Source organism: Bufo gargarizans, chromosome 4 (assembly GCF_014858855.1).
Source record: "Bufo gargarizans isolate SCDJY-AF-19 chromosome 4, ASM1485885v1, whole genome shotgun sequence".
NCBI classification, from domain to species: Eukaryota; Metazoa; Chordata; class Amphibia; order Anura; family Bufonidae; genus Bufo; species Bufo gargarizans.
Window position 1 is genome coordinate 225835053 of NC_058083.1, and position 21311 is coordinate 225856363.

The window sequence follows — 21311 nt, forward strand, 5'->3', positions numbered from 1 at the left end:
GTATAGGCCTCAAGCCTGCCTTGAGTGTTCTCCAGCGCTAACATTAAAATGCAATGCACTATAGGGATAGTGCATTGTATTTTAGAAGTAATCAAAAGATTGCCTGTTCTAGTCCCCTTGTGAGACTATTAAGTGGTAAAAAAAAAAACAAAAAAAAAAAAAACATTAAATGAAAAAATAAAAATTCCAATAAAATAAAAAAAATATGCTTTTTTTTCCCCATTCAAAATGCGCTTTTAATAAAAAATTGCAAGAATAAAATCTCCCCCACGTTTGGTATCGCCACGTCTGTAACAACCCGCAGTACACAATTTTAGTAAATTATCTCCTATGGTGAACGGCATTAAATAAATAAATCCAGAATTGCTAATTTATTCTTAGTTGCCACCGAAAAAACGGAACAAGCGATCAAAAAGTGGTATTTACCCCAAAATGATACCAATGAAAACTACAAGTCGTCCCGCAAAAATCAAGCTCACACAAAATAAAAAAAAGTTATGGGTCTTGGGATGTGGTGATGCAAAAAGATTTTCTTCTTTTTGAAAAAGGGGATTTTATTACGCAAAAGTAGTAAAACGTAAAAAAACTATATGTATTTGTTATCGCGGTAATCAAACTGACCCAGAGAATATAGACGTTATGTTATGTTATTTATGCCGAAAAAACGAACGCCACAAAATTTATAACGTAAAAACTCAGTATTGCTGTTTTTTTCCATCTCCGTCCTAGAAAGAGGTAATACAAGTTTTTCAGAAAGATGTGTACCCCAAAATGCCACCAATAAATACAACTTGTCCCATCAAAAATAAGCCCTCACAGCTACATAGAAGGAAAAATAAAAAAAGTTCTAGGTCTTGCAATGAGAAAAACCGTTCCATTCAGCAAATTGCGGAAGGCACCAGGCGCCATCCGTGTTTTGCAAATCCGCAAAAACAGGCTGGTCACCAAGTGGTTAATGTCCGTTAGGTTAATATTCAGTATGCCTTTATTTTGCTGTGACTATACAGAAGCATCCAGTTAATGTTTTTTTTTACATTTGAGCCTGTGGTTGAAGTATGCCGCTAACATTCAGGCCCCCCTCGGGCCTACCAGTGGAATCCGTTCGGTGGGCCCCCTGTACAGCTACATGCAAATACTACCTGCCCAAACAGCAGCAGGCAGCGATAAGACCCTCAGGATGATTGATTATAGGGGGACAACAACTTGGAAAGGAAGATACTGGCTGGCCTGCCCTCTGTACCCAGAAGTCATCCTAGTCACTGAGGCGTTTAGAATAGGCACCCATCAGTAAACAGTGGTAAGATCATGTACTTACTAAGCCCTTTCTTTCAGGTCACTTCCATACAGGTCATACTTTCCTGCAATGTAACTCAGGATCGCTTTCGTTTGTACCAGGTTGATCCCATCGATTTCCAGCATTGGTACTTGTTGATACATCAGTTTTCCAGCTAAAAGGAAATAAAAAAAGTCACCTATTAATTTTTTATACAATAAATCTGCATGTCTTACATATGCATAGAATTGCACCCTTTAAATTGCAACGGATGGACTCAGACATAAAAATACACATACCCCGGATAATCCCATCCACAAGTAACTCTGCATGGTGGCTCAGTGGTAGCACTGGTGCCTTGCAGTACTGGGGTCCTAGGTTTGAATCCAACCAAGGAAATTTGCATGGAGTTTGTATGTTCTCCCCGTGATTACGTGGGTTTCCTCCGGGTACTCTGGTTTTTCACCACACTTGGACATACTGATAGGGACCTTAGATTGTGAGCTCCACTGGGGAAAGCAGGTGATGGGGATGTCTGTAACGCGTTGCAGAATAGGTCAGCGCTATTTAAGTACATAAAACAATAATACTGTAAATAGTCACAGATCTGCTGCAAATTCACCATATCTGTGCAGGTAACATCTGCGTCGTCACTTGAGGGGTTGTCCCACGAAAAAACAAAAAAATCCTACAGTTTTCAAACCAGCACCTGGAACTGAATTCTTTTGTAATTGCATGTAATACATTTTATTGAATAGCTCAGTGGCTGTGCTAAATTTTGTATCTGTATAGCGCCACCTGCTGTATTTTGATTTTCTTCTTTCTTTGTCCTGCTCACTGATAAGGCCGCACATGCTCAGTTTCATCCTTCAGCTGCCTCCTGAGCTGTGATAGGGAGAGCTGAGACACGCCCCTGAGCTGCAGCAGAAGAGACACTCCCCTTGATCTGGCAGCTTCATATAAATCTAGCAGAGCAATGAATGGGGAGATCTCTGGACCTATGTGAGGTACAGGGCTGGTTCTAGCTTTCTTAAAAAGAGATTGTTATGTACTATATGATGTCATTTTTTACATTTGTCATGGGATAATCCCTTTAAGTTGAAAACCCAGTATTTCCTGTGATTATAACCAGGAATAGTTCTGAAGATGTGATCAAGGTGACGAAAATGCATAGATGCTACAGATTATAATAATTTACCCCCTCAGAAGATAAGTGGGGGGGGGGGGGGGGGGAGGAGGAACAGCAGTGTTGAATTTCAATGCCCAAGACTTTTGTTCTCCTAGAAAAAAGTTTTCTCCTCTCTCCTCATTGAATACACACCTAGCCCAGTAAGTATGGGGGAATTGAGAGAGATAGCGGTCATCTGAACACGTTTGTGCAGCCACCGTGAGGCCCCCTGCATGCGCATACGGGCCGTCTTGCAGAAATTTCGCACAAATTTCTCAACTCAATTATGGTCCATGTGTCTGTTTACCCTCCGTGTGTCATTCATTCCACAGATGCTTCTCAGCTGAAAATAAATTTTCCAGGGCATCTCCTAGTGTTCAGTGCAAGTGCTCGTTCACACAACCGTGCCTTTTTTTTGCAGTCCGCAAATTGCAGATTCGCAAAACACGGATGGCCCGTGTGCCTTCCGCAATTTGCTGAACGGAACAGGAGGCCCATTATAGAAATGCCTATTCTTGTCCACAAAACGGACAAGAATAGGACAGGACTCATAATTTTTGCGGGGCCACAGAATGGAGCAATGGATGCAGACAGCACACAGAGTGCTGTCCGCATCTTTTGCAGACCCATTTAAATGAATGTTTCCGTATACGGACTGTATGTGGAACGTAGAAAATAGCTCGTATAAGAAACACAAAATACATTTGTGTGAACGAGCCCTAAAACAGATGCCATCCGTATTGTGTCAGTGATTTTCACGGACCCATAAACTTCAATGGGCGTGTTTGGACCGCATCACAGACCAAAGTGATGCATGTCTCTGATGTTTTTTCAGTGACCCACGGTCAGTAGGGAAAATAGTGATGTGTGAACAAACAATCAAATCTGATCAGTTGTTCCCTGCTGCCGCAGGAAAAAGCATTTTGAATAGAAGAAGAAGTACAACTACATTCAAAGGGGGTTATTTATTAAGATAATCATTTTTTGACGGTCTTTTAACTACCATTTACGCCTAGATGATGCGCCTAATTTATGAGAGGACGTGCATCTTGTCATAAATTATACACATCTTTGTAGTCTGTGCGCCTGCCGAAAAAACTACACCAGCGCTTGACACTCCTTTGTGTTGAACGCAGCGTAAAAATACCAGGATGTACAATTTTATGCCAAAAAAGACCTACAGTTTAGTGGCCGTGTCACACTACTGAAGCTCGGCCCATATTCACAAGGAAAAGCTGATCAGTTGGAGCGCCGGGTGCTGGATCCCCACTGATCGGACACTGACGACCTAACCGGAGGATAGATCAATGCTAGGAGCCTGAAAAATCCCTTGAAAAGTTTATTTTTGGCCACATTGCATGTACAATGCTGTGAATTCCACCCATCATGACCCCACTGTTGGGAACCGGTCTACACCCAATTGCCTGCAGCCATCAAGCTGACTAGTGAGACACAGCGAACACATCAGCACATGAACACCTGGAATAACAGGAAACGCCCGTCTGACGATTCGCGCTGAAGACGATAAAGGCGCACACATGCCCCTTCTGCACAATGTTGGCTCCATGTAACTAGAGAAGAAATGCGGGGTCAGAAGGGGGCGATACATGACTTCTATCTGGAATATTCTTTATGCGTGCCCCCTGAAGCCCTGTTCTCAGGATCACAGTCTATGGGGCACACTTACATGTGAAATAGTCACAAGTCCCCATTTTTAACCAGACGAACGACAATGTTCAGTCACACGGCCGGTTTTACTCCGCTTCTGGCAGTTGGGGGTGACAGGGGCATGTCGTCGGGGGCTGTGCCAGGGCAGGGACTCCAGCCCCAGCAAATTTACCAACAGGCGTAAATGTTGGCGAAAAACTACATCAGCCAGGAGCGGCCATAGTTTTTATGTCAGGAGCAAGGATGCCACAGATGCACCTAATTTATGAGGAGATGCACTTCTCATAAGCTGGGCATATCTAGAGGCAGAACAGGTGGGAAACAGACCGGCGTAGAAAGCCAGTCTTAGTAAGTGTGCCCCCATCAGGTACCTGGAGTCTTCGCATAATAAGAAAGTGTGTAAGGCCAAGTTCACACTTCAGTTATTTCCATCAGTTAGGGCTCATGCACACGACCACAAATTGGGGTCCGCAATGCACAGGCACCGACCATGGGGCAGCCACATGCGGATCACGGACCCATTCACTTGAATGGGGTCCGTGATCCACACCACAAAAAAGTAGTGCATGCACTACTCTTTTGCGGTGCAGAGGCACAGCCAGAAACACCAGGGGAGTACACTGTAGTGCTTTAGTGGGGTTCCGATCCGTGCTTCTGCACCTCATCTCCGGGTTTGCGGACCCATTCAAGTAAATGCGAATGCGCGGTGCACACGAACGGTGCCCAGTGTATTGCAGACCCACAGTGTGTGCGGCCCGCAATACTGCCAAGGTGGGGTAATGGCCGTGTGCATGAGCCCTTATTACGAGTCAAAACTAGGTGAGGGTTAAAAACACAGAACAGGTGCAGATCTTTCTATTATACCGCATCTCTATTCACTACTGGTTTTTGCTCACAATAAGGCCTCATGCACACGACCGTTGTGTGCATCCGTGGCCGTTGTGCCGTTTTCAGTTTTTTTTCGCTGACCCATTGACTTTCAATGGGTCCGTGGAAAAATCGGAGAATGCACCATTTTGCAGCCGAGACCGTGATCCGTGTATCCTGTCCGTCAAAAAAATATGACCGGTCCTATTTTTTTGACGGACAGCGGTTCACGGACCCATTCAAGTCAATGGGTCTGTGAAAGAACACGGATGCACACAAGATTGGCATCCGTGTCCGTGATCCGTGGCCGTAGGTTACTTTCAAACAGACGGATCTGAAGATCCGTCTGCATAAAAGCTTTTTCAGAGCTGAGTTTTCACTTCGTGAAAACTCAGATCCGACAGTATATTCTAACACAGAGGCGTTCCCATAGTGATGGGGACGCTTCTAGTTAGAATATACAACGAACTGTGTACATGACTGCCCCCTGCTGCCTGGCAGCCCCGGATCTCTTACAGGGGGCCGTGATCCGTACAATTAACCCCTCAGGTGCTGCACCTGAAGGGGTTAATTGTGCGTATCATAGCCCCCCTGTAAGAGATCCGGGGCTGCCAGGCAGCAGGGGGCAGACCCCCCTCCCTCCCCAGTTTAAATTTCATTGGTGGCCCAGTGCGCCCCCCCCGGCCATCCCTCTATTGTAATAGCATTGGTGGCACAGTGTGCGGCCCCCCCTCCCTTTATTGCATTAACATTGGTGGCAGTGTGCGCCCCCCCGCCCCTCCCCTTCCTCCCTCTATTGTTTTAATACATTGGTGGCAGTGTGCGGCCTCCCCCCCCCCCCGATCATTGGTGGCAGCGGAGTTCCGATCGGAGTTCCAGTTTAATTGCTGGGGCGCCGATCGGTAACCATGGCAACGAGGACGCTACTGCAGTCCTGGTTGCCATGGTTACTTAGCCTTAGCAATAGTAGAAGCATCATACTTACCTGCTGGCTGCTGCGATGTCTGTGTCCGGCCGGGAGCTCCTCCTACTGGTAAGTGACAGGTCTGTGCGGCGCATTGCTGTCACTTACCAGTAGGAGGAGCTCCCGGCCGGACACAGACATCGCAGCAGCCAGGTAAGTATGATGCTTCTACTCCGCTGCCTCCAATGATGGGGGGGGGGGGGGGGGGGGCCCACACTGCCACCAATGTTAATCCAATAGAGAGGGGGGGGGGGGGCCGCACACTGTGCCACCAATGCTATTATTACAATAGAGAGAGGGAGGGGGGGGGGCGCACACTGGCCACCAATGCTATTACAATAGAGAGCGGGAGGGAGGGGGGGCGCACACTGTGCCACCAATGATATTATTACAATAGAGGGAGGGAGGGAGGGGCGCACACTGGCCACCTATGCTATTATTACAATAGAGAGCGGGAGGGAGGGGGGGCGCACACTGGCCACCAATGCTATTATTACAATAGAGGGAGGGAGGGGGGGCGGGGGGAGGCCACACTGGCCACCAATGATATTCAAACTAGGGAGGGGGGGTCAGCCCCTGATCTCTTACAGGGGGCTATGATACGCACAATTAACCCCTTCAGGAGCGGCACCTGAGGGGTTAATTGTGCTGATCACGGCCCCCTGTAAGAGATCGGGTGCTGCCAGGCAGCAGGGGACTACAAAAAAGTGCACGGGTCAAGCTAGGAGTCTTGACCAAATATCCCAAATTAATGAGTTATATAGCCTGATCCATTGAGGGGATCAAAGGGATTAAAACTTAGCATTTAATGATAATCAATTAGAAAAAAATGGCACAAAAAAAGAGAAACATATAAATATTAAGTAGACAGGCCCGGAAGGGCCAAACACAATTGCACGAATTGAACACCAATGTCAAGAAATGGAACGTTCTCACCCGGATGGTTGATGAGTGGGCCGATCTCTGTAGGTGGAACCTGGGTAATGCGGTCACAGGTACGGAGTCCGGTTCACGGCGGGTGCTGGTGCTGGTTAAAGAACTGCGTGCAGTGAGGATAATACCGAAGGTATTGGACGGTAGGCAGGGTCGGGAAGCTTATTCCCTAATGTGTCCCTAGTGAAGGGGGAGGGGCTATTAGACCCTACCTACCTATACGGAGTGCTTGCTCCGCAAGGAGCGACCCCGTCCGGATACCTAACCCTGGTAGGGCCGGTGTCCCTAATAAGCCCTAGCAATGTCCCGACGTGTCACGTTTCAGTTTAAATAACTCATCAGGGGACGTGAAAAAAAGGGGCTAGCAGGCACTTTGTGCCTGAGAGGCGAAAAGATGCTGTTAGCTAGGCCTGTGGCAGGGACCAGCCACAGCAGTGGGAGCTTATAGCAGTGAAACAGAAAAAAATACCTGTTTAGAACTGCAGAAAAGGTCCAGTGGGGCCTGTTTATACTCCGGGTACAATGGCCAGGCCAGTGGGACTGGACCATCAAAAAAATCCTACAGGTGGGACCGCAGATGCTGGATGGCCAGTGGGCTGTCCAGACACATATGCCAGAACGGCAGAATGCGGTCACTGTGGGGCCCAAATCGAGGGTATGCAATAAGGGGCTGTCAGCACTGTTAGACTTGAGAAGTGCCGTTTAAATGGGGAGCCAGAACGCGCCCTTTCACAGGCACGCCCCCTCCGGATGTCACATGGGGACCGGGAGGGCTGGAACATGTGACCGCAAGTCTGCGTGCGCTGGAGCGCAGCGTCGAGGGGGGCGTGTGCGCTCCACATGCCGCCACGTCGGACGCACCCCAGAAGGAGAGGCGGAGTCCGGTGGAACGCACGTGGAACGCAGACGCCAGCCGTAGGCGCCGCGAGCACACGCAGAAGAGGAGGAGGGGAAAGGTAAAACAACTGGGGGCGGGTCTGGCTTCCTAGTGTGAGACCTGCGTGTCAGCGGTCTCAAAGACAAAGGGGAGAGAGAGATGCTCTCAGCCTCAGAGCTTGATTGGGAGGAAAAACAAAGCAGGGAGGCCCATATGCTATGCCAGAGAGATCAGGAGGCCCACAGGACAAGGAGTAATTGTGACTAGATGAATAAAATTACATCATATTGAGAAAAGAGTCAAAAAATCAATGAAAACAGAGGGGCTGCACAATAAGACCGATATGATGTCATAAATTGTTCACAGAAAGCAGCTAAAATTAAGCTGTTCATTGAGCCCCAGTGGTGTCATGGATTTCAGGTAAAAAATCCAGCGGAGTTCACGCTGAAGAATTAGCCGGTCCCAATCGCCTCCGCGACGTGGCGGGAGGACCCGGTCAATGCCCATGAAAGTCACATGGGCAGTGCCGTTGTGATGGGTACGGATGTGATTGGCTATAGGCGTGTCCTTACTCTTTGAGATGTCGTTGAGGTGTTCACCCACCCGCCTGCGAAACTCTCGGATGGCAGCAGGGGGCAGTCATGTACACAGTTTGTAGTATATTCTAACTAGAAGCGTCCCCATCACCATGGGAACGCCTCTGTGTTAGAATATACTGTCGGATATGAGTTTTCACGATGTAACTCATATCTGACAGTATATTCTAACATAGAGTGATGGGGACGCTTCAAGTTAAAATATACCATCGGATTGGAGAAAACTCCGATCAGATGGTATAAAGGGACTCCAGACTTTACATTGAAAGTCAATGGGGACGGATCAGTTTACAATTGCACCATATTGTGTCAACGTCAAACGGATCCGTCCCCATTGACTTGCATTGTAATTCAGGACGGATCCGTTTGACTCCGCACGGCCAGGCGGACACCAAAATGGCTTTTTTTTCATGTCCGTGGATCCTCCAAAAATCAAGGAAGACCCACGGACGAAAAAACGGTCACGGATCACGGACCAACGGAACCCCGTTTTGCGGACAGTGAAAAAATACTGTCGTGTGCATGAGGCCTAAGGCTACATTCACACGACCGTAAGTGCTTTGCGGTCCGCAAATTGCAGCAAATTTTTTATTTATTTTTTAAAGCCCAAGCTGCAGATAAAAATGGAACGGACACAGAAACGAAATACGTTCCTGTGAATGTAGCCTAACTGATGGAAATAACTGACCAAATAACTGAGGTGTGAACTCAGTCTAACTTGCCATATTTATCTCCGCTTGCAGTCAGAACATGCTAGGTTATATCTAGAACTGGAAAACAGGTCTTCTCAGAGCTGAGATTTTGCTACAGTTGTATCCGCCAGCCGGCCCTATAGAAAAATGAATGGTGGGCAGCTGCGCATGCGCAGTGCATCCTCCTTCACTTGCGGGGCTCCGTTCTCGATATAGGTGCGGGTCCCAGCGATGCGGGCTTATCCTTGGTGATATACCCCCATTGTCCATGATGAGACAACCCCTTTAATGGTACATGTGCGTTTGGCCAGACTGTTCAGCTGTGTTTTGCCAGGTTCAGGATATGTGTGTTTTTCCCTGGGCTATTCATATCCTCATATTGCCTGTATGGTTATCACATGTAGGACTGCATGGGCCCTAGGCAAGCGGTGACTGCCACCTTCTGCTGATGCATTATTCATTTTAATGTCAATATTACAAATGTGACCAGCTGATTAGTTGTACTGAGCACAAGTTTTCCAGGCGTGTATTATATAGTTGCTTTGGCACCCAGCACTTTTGTGTAACGTGTCTGCCAAGGACTTGTATGAGTGTCTACAACTGTATCTGGCATAGACACACTGGGGTTTTTAGATGATTGTATAGTATATGTATTAGTGAAAACGGATCTTAGTGCATCCTATTCATTTCTATAGGACATGCACAGTCACATGACCACCAGCTAGAGTAACGGGGTGTGCAGCAAGGATGAGCGTGACGGATTAGGTCCAGATGCGTTCAGGTAAACTCGCACCATTTTGCAGGCAAGTTCAATCCGTTTTGGCTGCGATGGAGTTCAGTTGTTTTTTCTGCGCGGGTGCAATGCGTTTTGATGCGTTTTTCACTCACGTGATCAAAAACGGAAGGTTTACAAACAACTCTTAGCAACCATCAGTGAAAAACACACTGTATCCGCACTTGCTTCGGGATGCAATGCGTTTTTTGAAGCTCTATTCACTTCTATGGGGCCAGGGCTGGGTGAAAAAAAAAAAAAAAAAAAAAAAAAAAAAAAACGCTGAATATAGAACATGCTGCATTTTTCGCAGAACTGATGCGTTAAAAAAATAAAATTAAAAATGCTTATGTACACAGACACATTGAAATGAATGGGTCAGGATTCAATGCGATCACATCATGCATCGCACCTGCGCGGAAAACTCGCTTGTGTGACAGAGGCCTAAAGGTCCTGGTAGGTTGTCATAGGTATCTGGAGCCATGCCGACTGCAGTGCATCCCACAGCTGCTGGAAGGTGCATGGGGAAGGATCCATAGAGTGAACACGGTGATCAAGGTGGTTCACAGATGCTCAACTGGGGTTCGAGTCTGGGGAATTAGGGGTCTAGGGTGGTACTTTGTAGTCTTGGTCATGTTCTTCTAACCAATGTCAGATGCTTCATGTCACATTGTCTTGTTGGAAGACAATCAACATGTAAGGGTGTACGTGATCCCCTCTGCAAGCATAGCCTCATAACCAAATAGCTTTAGAGTGCCTTCCACATGGATGAGTGGGCCCAGAGAATGCCACGATTGCTGCCACCACCAGCTTGTGTTTGTTCTCTGATGTTTCTCGCCTGACACGCCAATGTACATCCATTCCATGAAGCGGAAAACATGACTCGGAGAAGGCAACCCTTCAGCAGACGTCCAATTCTGCTACTGCCACAAAAATTGAATCCTTTTCTGCCAACTTTGTTATCAGAGGTGCAGTGACCATCCCCCTGCTTTGGAGCCCCATACACAGTAGGGTTCACTGAACTGTTTTAGACAAGTCTGGTAGCCCCTGATTCATTTTGGAGGTCAGCTGCTCTACTGTAGCACGTTGGTCCCCCTCGTGCATCTCGTAGCGGACGTTCACCTCTTCCATCAATGGCACATGGTTCTCGGCAAATTCTCCTTTACAAATCGCCTTTTACCCATGACAGCAACAAGGGATCTGTGCAGCCTATCGCACATCTTCTATACCCACTAATCTAATGTACACTTTGCGGTTTTTTATGTGTGGAAATTGACCTGCTGTGTGGATTTCCAAATTGCAACATGTCAATTATGTTTGCGGTTTTGGCTGCGGATTTCACTCTTTCCAATGGAAGGGTGAGATCTGCGGCAAAACCACATCTAATCCGCAAAATTGCAGATTTTGGTGTGAATATGCTGCAGAAATCTGCACAGAAATTTGTGCGGATCTTATGTGCATTCACCCGCACCCGTGTTCAGGTAGCCATAGGGTGCCTCAAGTGGCTGATTTTGTGACTGAAAATCTGCTCCATTCATTTGAATGCTGTGGAGGGAATCACATGGATTTCTACAAGCGCCATTTAAGGCCTCTTTCACACTACCGTATGGCTATTTCAGTATTTTGCGGTCTGTTTTTCACAGATCTGTTATTCCGTTTTTCTGTTTCCCTTGCGTTATCCGTATGGCATATGCAGTATACAGTAATTGCATAGAAAAAATTGGGCTGGGCATAACATTTTCAAATAGATGGTTCCACAAAAACAGAAAGGATATGGTTCAGTTTTTTTTTTGTGGACCCATTGACTTGAATGGAGCCACGGAACGCGATTTGCAGGCAATAATAGGACATGTTCTATCTTTTAACGGAACGGAAAAAAGGAAACGGAATGCATACGGAGTACATTACGTTTTTTTTTTTTTTGCGGAACCATTGAAATGAATGGTTCCATATACGGAATGTGAAAAACGGACCACATAACGAAGAAAAAAAAAAAAAAAAACAACCGGTAGTGTGAAAGAGGCCTAAGTCAGTGGAAATGACTTTCAGAAAAATGTATTGCAAAAAAAAAAAAAAAAAAAAAGCGGCATGTGTAGGCATCCCTACCTGGCTGTTTAACATAGGGCGATCTGACATATTACAAGTGCAGTAGTCATAGTTCTGTGTATTGCAGAACTTTCCACATAACTAGCCTGCTGGTCCTTAAAAATTTACATGTATGTACACGTCAGTGTGGTAACTATGCACACAACACAAAAACACAAAAAACATGTTACAACAACTATATTAAAAAAATATAAATGAAATGCTTACATTTAAGCAGTTTGTCAAATTCCTCCTTTGTTCTATAAAATGTCTCTTCAAACTGACAAGACAAAGACAGAATGTATAATGATTAGTGTCTCTGGACCTGCTTCTTTAGGCTGCTTTCACATATAGTTTTTAGCTGTGTTTTTCTGCACCTTTGCGTTTTTTTACAATAAAGTTGTTGCTGTTAGCTGAAGGTCTATGGGAAATGTAAGGCCAGGGTCACCCGCGAGCGATTAGCTGCAGATTTGCCACAGAGTATTTTCGTGCGGCAAATCCACAGCGCGGTACAGAACCAGAATTCTCATCCACATGCTGCATAAAGAAAACGCTGCGTAAAAGCTGCGGTATTGCAGATTTGAAATCCTTTCCAATGGAGAGGGTGAAATCTGCAGCTTTTTCTGTGTCAAAAACAGCCTGTAATACATGCGGTTTTGTTGCAGTTTTTTTGTACATTTTTTGCTGTGGAAACAGTGGATTTTCAGTCACTTGTGCGTCCCACATTTCAGGCTGCGTTCACAAGTGCATGCAGGACTTTTGTCTCCACTCCAAAATCATCTTCTGAGCGTAAACCTAACGGACCCCATTATAGTCTACGGGGTCCGTAGGCTCCGCTCGCCTCAGTTATGTGCTTAATCCGTCCTTTCCGTTCTCCTGCTCCTATAACGGAGCAGGAGAACGGAAAGGCTGAACGCTGGTGTGAACGAAGCCTTATTAGTGGTGAAAAAAATCATGTGCATTCACCCTATGTATTTTTCAGGTTTGCAAAACACAAATCTGCAAAAAATACGGATGATGTCAGTGTGCCTTCTGTGTTGTATCCATTTTTTGTGGACCTAGTGTAAAACCTATTCCAGACAAGAATAGGACATGTTCTGCAGAACGGACAGCACGCGGTGTCCGCAGGTCTTCGCCGCGGCATTCACCCTTTTCAATAGGTAGGTCCTTCCAGCAGGAAGGAGAAGTAGTGATATTATAAAAAAAAATGCCAGGGGTCAGATTCGTGTGTGAAAGGGCCCTAAGGGTACAGCCACACGGTCAGTTTTCCTGGTGCAGTTCTGAAAGCCAAAGTCAGCAGTGGATCATAAAAGGAGAAAACGGATAAAGGACAGATATGACTTCTCTTGTTTGAATTCACTCCTGGTTTTTGGCTTCCAAACCTGCGTCAGGAAACCCGACCATGTAGCTGTACCCCAAGGATCTTGTCCACAAGACTGTGGCTAACCTACAGAAAATGCAAAAACAAGGACAGGAAAAAATGTTTTGTAACATACACATCTAGTCATAGATGGCCCGCAGCCTGCCTGTTGAAACATAGATGCATACTTACCTGCTCCACGCCGCTCCGGTCCTCTGCAGTCTCCATTTTCTTGTTCCAGCACTGTTTACATGTGGCAGTACATGGACATGATCACATGCACCACTCCAGCCAATGGCTGGCTTCAGTGGCCTCAAGCAGCAGTCAGGCATTGGCTGGAGCGCGGCATGTGACCATGTCCATGAACCACCTGATGTAAGCGGTGTAGACAGCGCGGAGGACCGGAGCAGCATGGAGCAGGTCAGTTTGAATCTTCTTTTAGCAGGCAGGCTACAGGCACCTTCCTAAAAATCATTATAACCAGAAAAACCCTTTAAGGCTTTGTTCACGCATAGCATATAATTTTTATTGTTTTTTACTCATTTTCTATACGTGGGGGACATTTTTAAAGATTCCATCTGTCTGCTTACAGAGTTCCCAATGTTCACCGATGCTGCAGTTTTCGTTCCACTGAAGCCTTCTGCTCCGTAATTTCTTCATTCAGCTGCTTCTGGAAGAGTTGGTTCACAAACAAATGTGGCTCCCATTAAAACTACCAGTGGGATGATCGTGCAGACTCCCAAGTAGAACCATATGTAACATTCACAGTGCATGTGTGCGAGTTACGACCACGAGTTCCGGTCTGAACTGACAGCATCATAAGGAGCCATCATGCGGTTAGTTCGGATCCTTAGAATTTCTCCTGTATTGCACTTGTGTGAAACCCGCCTATAGCAAGGTTGTGAAAACCTCTCGGGAGACAATAAAAGCCTTTCTGAAGTATACTTGCACAGACCATACAGGTAATACTATTAAGGAATACAGAGTAGCAGAGATCACTTGGGTTACTGACCTCCACATTGGCTACCGCTAACATGAACCTGATGGCCTCCGCTCTACCGCGTCCACAGAAGTAATGAAGTACTGGTTTCCCGGACATGATTACTTGTTCTAAAATGATAAGAAAAGGAACAATTAGAGGCAAGGATGAGATGATGTGGCGGATAAATGGTCAGAGCACTGCTGCAAAACACTACCATTATCTTAATGGAGCCCTCAGGGGAGGACTGGGAACTTAAAGTGGCCCCATGTTGTAGGGGCGTCTAAAAACTGACAGAAGGGACGACAACACAAGTAGACGGGCCAGCAATACCATAGTAGTGCAGAACAAAATACGGCCTCAGCAGAACCAAATATTACAGTGCAGAGTATACTGCTCCAGCAGAACCAAATATTACAGTGCAGAACAAAATACTGCCTCAGCAGAACCAAATATTACAGTGCAGAGTATACTGCTCCAGCAGAACCAAATATTACAGTGCAGAACAAAATACTGCCTCAGCAGAACCAAATATTACAGTGCAGAGTATACTGCTCCAGAACCAAATATTACAGTGCAGAACAAAATACTGCTCCAGAACCAAATATTACAGTGCAGAGTATACTGCTCCAGAACCAAATATTACAGTGCAGAACAAAATACTGCCTCAGCAGAACCAAATATTACAGTGCAGAACAAAATACTGCCTCAGCAGAACCAAATATTACAGTGCAGAGTATACTGCTCCAGTAGAACCAAATATTACAGTGCAGAACAAAATACTGCCTCAGCAGAACCAAATATTACAGTGCAGAGTATACTGCTCCAGTAGAACCAAATATTACAGTGCAGAACAAAATACTGCCTCAGCAGAACCAAATATTACAGTGCAGAGTATACTGCTCCAGCAGAACCAAATATTACAGTGCAGAACAAATTCCTGCCTCGGCAGAACCAAATATTACAGTGCAGAACAAAATACAGACCAGGCAGAACCAAATATTACAGTGCAGAACAAATTCCTGCCTCAGCAGAACCAAATATTACAGTGCAGAACAAAATACAGACCAGGCAGAACCAAATATTACAGTGCAGAACAAAATCCTGCCTCAGCAGAACCAAATCTTACTAACCGTCTCCCTCCTTATCCGACAGACGACTACACACCAGACAGGTGTGGAAGCTGTCTCCATTGGTTGCTTTAACAACCCAACCACCCAGGGTGCAGTTGTGTCCCTCCATGCCCAATGTCAAATCAAGAGTAAGTCTGGACAATCTCCTTTAACTTAGAAAATACTTCTAAACTGCATCTGCACGTCTGCATGGAAAATATGTCGGGGACTTCTCAGCACTGGGGGCGTGTGAAATAAGTGATCACTACTGGGTCAGACATTTCTATTCTTCTTGACATTCATCATATTTAAGATTCCATTCACACGTCCGCAATGCGTTTTGAAGATCCACAGAGCCACAAAACACGGACAGCGGCAATATGCGTACCCGCATTTTGCGGACCACACATTGCCGGCACTATAGAATATGCCTATAGGACATGTTCTATTTTTTTCGGGAACGGAATTGAGGCCCTGGAAGTGCGGGTCCGCAAATCCGTGTCTGAATGGGTCCGCAATTCCGTTCTGCAAAATGTGGAAACAAAATTGCGGACGTGTGAATGGACCAACTTCTCCCAGTCTAACATCACTCCATACACCAGCCGCACACATGTAATATCTGTCATCCGAATGATGAGCCAACAGCTATGTCTCCTGACTCCCTCCCTAGTCTCCCGTAGGCATTCACCTTCAGTGTGGCCAAACATGTATGTATATTCAATGGGGGAATAATGGATCAGGGAAGATAATTCCTTTTGCCTGATCCTTCTCCCCCACCATCTGTCGAAGGAGGGTCAAGAGCTCCCCATACACATTAGGGGTCTTTTTTTAAGGGACTTGCGACTATTTTAGTCATAAAAATTGTTGCAAGTCCCTTTTTTGAATGGCGGTGCGACAATACCTAGTCTCATGGCCAGTTTTACACAGTGTTCAGCAGTTGGGCTTAAAGGGGGCGTTTTGTGGCCGTGGCTGGATCGGAACTCTGGCCCCAGCAAATTTACTAACATTTACTCCTGGCCTAGTTTTTCCGCCAGGTGCATTGACCACCATAGATTCGCCTGATTTATGATGAGATGCATCTGATGGAATCTAAGATCAGCGTAAAAATCTGGTCTCAGTAAATGACCCCCATTATGTTGCTGAGAATGGCAGGTTCGGCCGAGAATACACTAATGTGTTTGGGAGGGTACAGTAGAGTGCAATCAATTGCAGAGGTGGATAAGATAACATTTAGGTTTAATACCCCCTTAGAATCACCAATAATAAAAAAAATTAAGGAATCGGAGTATCAAATTATTTAAAAAAATATCTATTCTAAGAAACAGAGAATTCCTGTTTCTATAATAAATCTATATTATAATTCTATATAAATCTATATTATAATTATATTAAAAAAAACTATAATAAATATGATTGACGTAAAAAGGGGGCTACATGGGCGTGCGGGTAGGGGTAAATTCACATGTTTCACAACAAGGCGTTGTTTTGGCAGCTATCACGTGGATTTCTGCAATAAATGTGAATATACCCCAAAATAGGATAATAACCATAGGCGTGCGCACAGGGTGTGCCTGGGCAAACCCTAATCAAGCCTGCTGACCGGCATATACTAATAATGCACTACCATTTTGAAAGCGCCCATTAGTACCGGAGGACCAGGAAGCTGTGAACGCTATGTACTTACCACGTCCTGGTCCTCAGCTGACGGCTGTGCACAGCGTGAGGCGTTTTGTGACATCACGCTGTGAGCGCCAGTTCAGACCACAGCCAACAGCAGGAGGAAGAGGATCACGGGTGGCGAGGGGGGAAGAAGAAAGAAGAAAGAAGGAGGAAGAGGATCACGGGTGGCGAGGGGGAAAGAAGAAAGAAGGAGGAAGAGGATCACGGGTGGCGAGGGGGAAAGAAGAAAGACCGGAGGAGAGGATCACTGGTGGCGAGCGGGGAATAGAAGAAAGAAGAAGAAAGAAGAACAAGAAGAAGAAGAAAGAAGAAGAAGAAGAAGAAGAAGAAAGAAGAAGAAGAAAGAAGAAAGAAGAAAAGAAGAAAGAAGAAAGAAGAAGAAAAAGAAGAAAGAAGAAGAAAAAGAAGAAAGAAGAAGAAAAAGAAGAAAAGAAGAGAGAAGAAGAAGAAGAAGAAGAAGAAGAAGAAAGAAGAAGAAGAAAGAAGAAGAAGAAGAAGAAGAAGGAAAGAAGAAGAAAGAAGAAGAAGAAAGAAGAAGAAGAAAGAAGAAGAAGAAAGAAGAAGAAGAAAGAAGAAGAAGAAGAAGAAGAAGAAAGAAGAAGAAGAAAGAAGAAGAAGAAGAAGAAGAAGAAGAAGAAAGAAGAAGAAGAAAGAAGAAGAAGAGAAGAAGAAGAAGAAGAAGAAGAAAGAAGAAGAAGAAGAAGAAGAAAGAAGAAGAAGAAAAGAAGAAGAAAGAAGAAGAGAAAGAAGAAGAAGAAGAAGAAGAAGAAGAGAAGAAAGAAGAAGAAAGAAGAAGACAGGGATCACGGGGGGAAAGAAAAGTAAGAAAGAAATAGAAGAAGAAAGAAGAAGAAAGAAGACGAAAGAAGAAGAGAAGAAGAAAGAAGAAGAAAGAAGAAAAGAAGAAGAAAGAAGAAGAAAAGAAGAAGAAAGAAGAAAGAAGAAGCTGCTGCGGGCATAATGGAGGCTAATGAGGCATAAGGGCTGATAATGGGGGCTAATATATTTATAAAAAAAATGGGCAACACTCCAGAAGGTAAAAATGCAAAAAAAATACTTTATTTACCCAGAAAGGACATGCGACGTTTTGGCTCCTGTATAGAGCTGAAACGACGCATGTCCTTTCTGGGTAAATAAAGTATTTTTTTGCATTTTTACCTTCTGGAGTGCTGCCCATTTTAATTTTTTTTTTTATCTATTTGGATTGGCTTATATCCATATTGGGCCAGTTGCACCCTTCTGTCTACATCAGGGACAGTGCTGCCACTTTGTTTTCTTTTGTATAAATAACACACACACATACATACATACATACATACATACATACATACATACATATATATATATACATATACACACACGCGGTGTGTGGGTTTGTGCTTAAGGGTGCACACCCTAATGCAATAGGCTGCGCACACCTATGATAATAACCCGAAGCCAATATAACTTATAAAAGCTAATTCTGCTTGCCATTGCAGATGTAGGGTTCAGTAAAAAACTAAATTACTATTCCTCCATTTGGACAGTACAAAAAGAAAACTAGTCATTCTGGGACATATACGCTAGAAAAACTGCAAGTCACCATCCACTATGTCAGTTATCTACAGGTCTAGTTATCAGCATGCAGCTGAAAGGACACACCCACGTATCACACGCATCATATGGGACGCCACCTGACTAATGTGAGGCTTTTACATGCAGCTCATTGATAAATTTTACGATTTTGAAACCCCTAAATACTGTTTTATTAGCCTGTGAAATAGCACTTTTTGTGCATTTCCTCATACATGCTCCCCACTGACAGCAGGAGGAAGAGGTCATTTTTCCCCCCAATTCCAATGGTACACAATGGTGATCGCACAAGTTCAGCAAAGCTGAGTGACTTACCCCTGCCACATTCATCAAGACCACGACTAAAAAATAAATAAAGGGAGGGTGGGTGGGGGACATTCTTCTTGCTTGAAATCTTCTGGGCTGACAGAGCTCTCAGGGCGAGTGACCTCCATAAATAGTTGAAATTCCTGCCGAAAATGCCCTTTGACCAATCCACAATAGGGATTAAATTTAGATTATATTGGTGGGGGTTGTACCACTGAGACCCCCACCATTCATGAAAATATGGACCAGTGAGCGTCCGTTTTGCGAAGAATAGGCATTTCTACAATGGGCCGCCCATTCCGGTGCGGAAGGCACACGGCGGCTTCCATTTTTTGCGGACTTACCGGAAATTCGGTTTCCATGAAATCACCAGGAGATTGATCCTTGACCTCTGAAGGGGCAGGAGCAGAGAAAGGTTAAAATGCTTCTTCTCCTCTCCCCCCCCATCAGAGTGAAGGTCAGATCAGCAGTATTTGAAAAATGTAAGCGGTAATGTTTTATAAAACTTGACCAGGTTGCCGCCCTGCAAATGTCTTCCAATGAGGCACCTGCTCTTTCAGCCTGCGAAGAGGACAAAGCTCTGGTTGAGTGTGCTTTTAGGTTAGTTGGACAAGAAAATCCCTGAGCGGTATAACAATGGTAAATTGTGCACGACGTGATTGCAATCAGAAATGCTGTTTTAATTTAAATTATAGAAATTTGAGCGGACAGTCTTCCAGAGGTTCGAACGGACTCATGGTTAGGCCATTTAAAACAGTATTAAGGCTCCAGTAAGGAACTTGTTATTTTAGTGTGGGCCTCAGGCTTGCTGCAGCTTTCATGAATCTTCTGATCCACCTGTGACTTGCTAAGGCCGCATCAAAGCAGCAGCTAAGAGCTGACACTTGAACTTTTACCCTGGGTTCACACCTGAGCGTTCTGTATGCGCGATTGTACCGGCGTTTACAATCGCGCATACAGAGACAGGCGAACACACATTGTTGCGCGTTCCCGAATATCTATGTACGGGAACGCGCGACAAAACGCCCCAAAAAAGCTCAAGAACTTGTTTGAGTGTCGGGCGTTTTACAGCGCGATCGTACGCGCTGTAAAACGCCCAGGTGAGAACCATTCCCATAGGGAAGCATTGGTTTCTCCTTGTTGAGCGTTTTACAGCGTGTAGGAACGCGCTGTAAAACGCTCAGGTGTGAACTTAGGGTTAGAGTAGATGGCCTAAGACCTAACTCTAGGCCCTGTTGGAGGAAATTAAGATTTGTAGAATCTTTGGACTAACCAAGTTAGGCCCCATGCACACGACCGTTGTGTGCATCCGTGGCCGTTGTGCCGTTTTCCTTTTTTTCGCGGACCCATTGACTTTCAATGGGTCCGTGGAAAAATCGGAAAATGCACCGTTTTGCAGCCGCATCAGTTATCCGTGTATCCTGTCCGTCAATAAAACATGACCTGTCCGTCAATAAAACATGACCTGTCCGTCAATAAAACATGACCTGTCCGTCAATAAAACATGACCTGTCCTATTTTTTTTGACGGATCCATGTCCGTGATCCGTAGGTTACTTTCATACACACGGATCCGAAGATCCGTCTGCATAAAAGCTTTTTCAGAGCCTTTTTCGTAACGATGTGCGACTTTTGTAAAGCTGCTTACTGACGGATAAACTGCTACCGTCAAACCACATTTATTAGTCTTTAAGGGCCGTTCATAAATCTGACTTTAGCCATATGTGAAAGTGGAGTGAGCTGTCAGAGTCATGAAAAATCTGGCCCAAAGTGCGTAAATTAATTTTTTTGCACCATAGTTTGTAAACGCTATAACTTTTAACCAAACCAATAAATATACACTTATTGCATTTTTTTTTATGAAAGACATGTAGAACAATAAATTTAGAGAAAAATGTATATAGAAATGTAGTTTTATTTGAAACATTTTACAACAGAAAGTGAAAAATGTCATTTTCTTGCAAAAATTTAGGTCAATTTTGAATAATATAAAAAAAAAAAGTAAAAATGTCAGCAGCAATGAAATACCACCAAATGAAAACTCTATTAGTGAGCAGAAAAGGAGGTAAAATTCATTTGGGTGGTAAGTTGTATGACCGAGCAATAAACTGTGAAAGTAGTGTAGTGCAGAATTGTAAAAAGTGGCCTGGTCATTAAGGGGGTTTAAGCTAGGGGGGCTGAGGTGGTTAAATTACTTTCACACATGCATTTAGGTGCGGATCCGTCTGGTATCCGCACCTATAATGCAAACGCTGGTATCCGTTCAGAACGGATCCGTCTGCATTACTCTGTAAAAAAAAAAATCTAAGTCTAAGTGTAAGTCAAATGGATCTGTCCTGACTTACATTGAAAGTCAATGGGGGACGGATCCATTTACAATTGCACTATATTGAGTCAATGAAAATGGA

At 44.8% G+C, this 21311-nt stretch overlaps 1 protein-coding gene across 2 annotated transcripts in view; it reads right to left on the bottom strand.

The window, feature by feature from the left end:
• Positions 1–21311, bottom strand: part of LOC122934571 (glutathione S-transferase 3-like) — a 40240-nt gene that overhangs the window by 8051 nt on the left and 10878 nt on the right. For both annotated transcript variants that reach the window (XM_044290142.1, XM_044290140.1), the window contains exons 2-4: positions 14268–14365; positions 12124–12175; positions 1316–1448 (exon numbers count right to left, since the gene is read on the bottom strand). In XM_044290142.1, the coding sequence (XP_044146077.1) occupies positions 1316–1448; positions 12124–12175; positions 14268–14354 (272 nt within the window). In that variant the 5' untranslated portion in view covers positions 14355–14365. The remainder of the gene's footprint in view (positions 1–1315; positions 1449–12123; positions 12176–14267; positions 14366–21311) is intronic.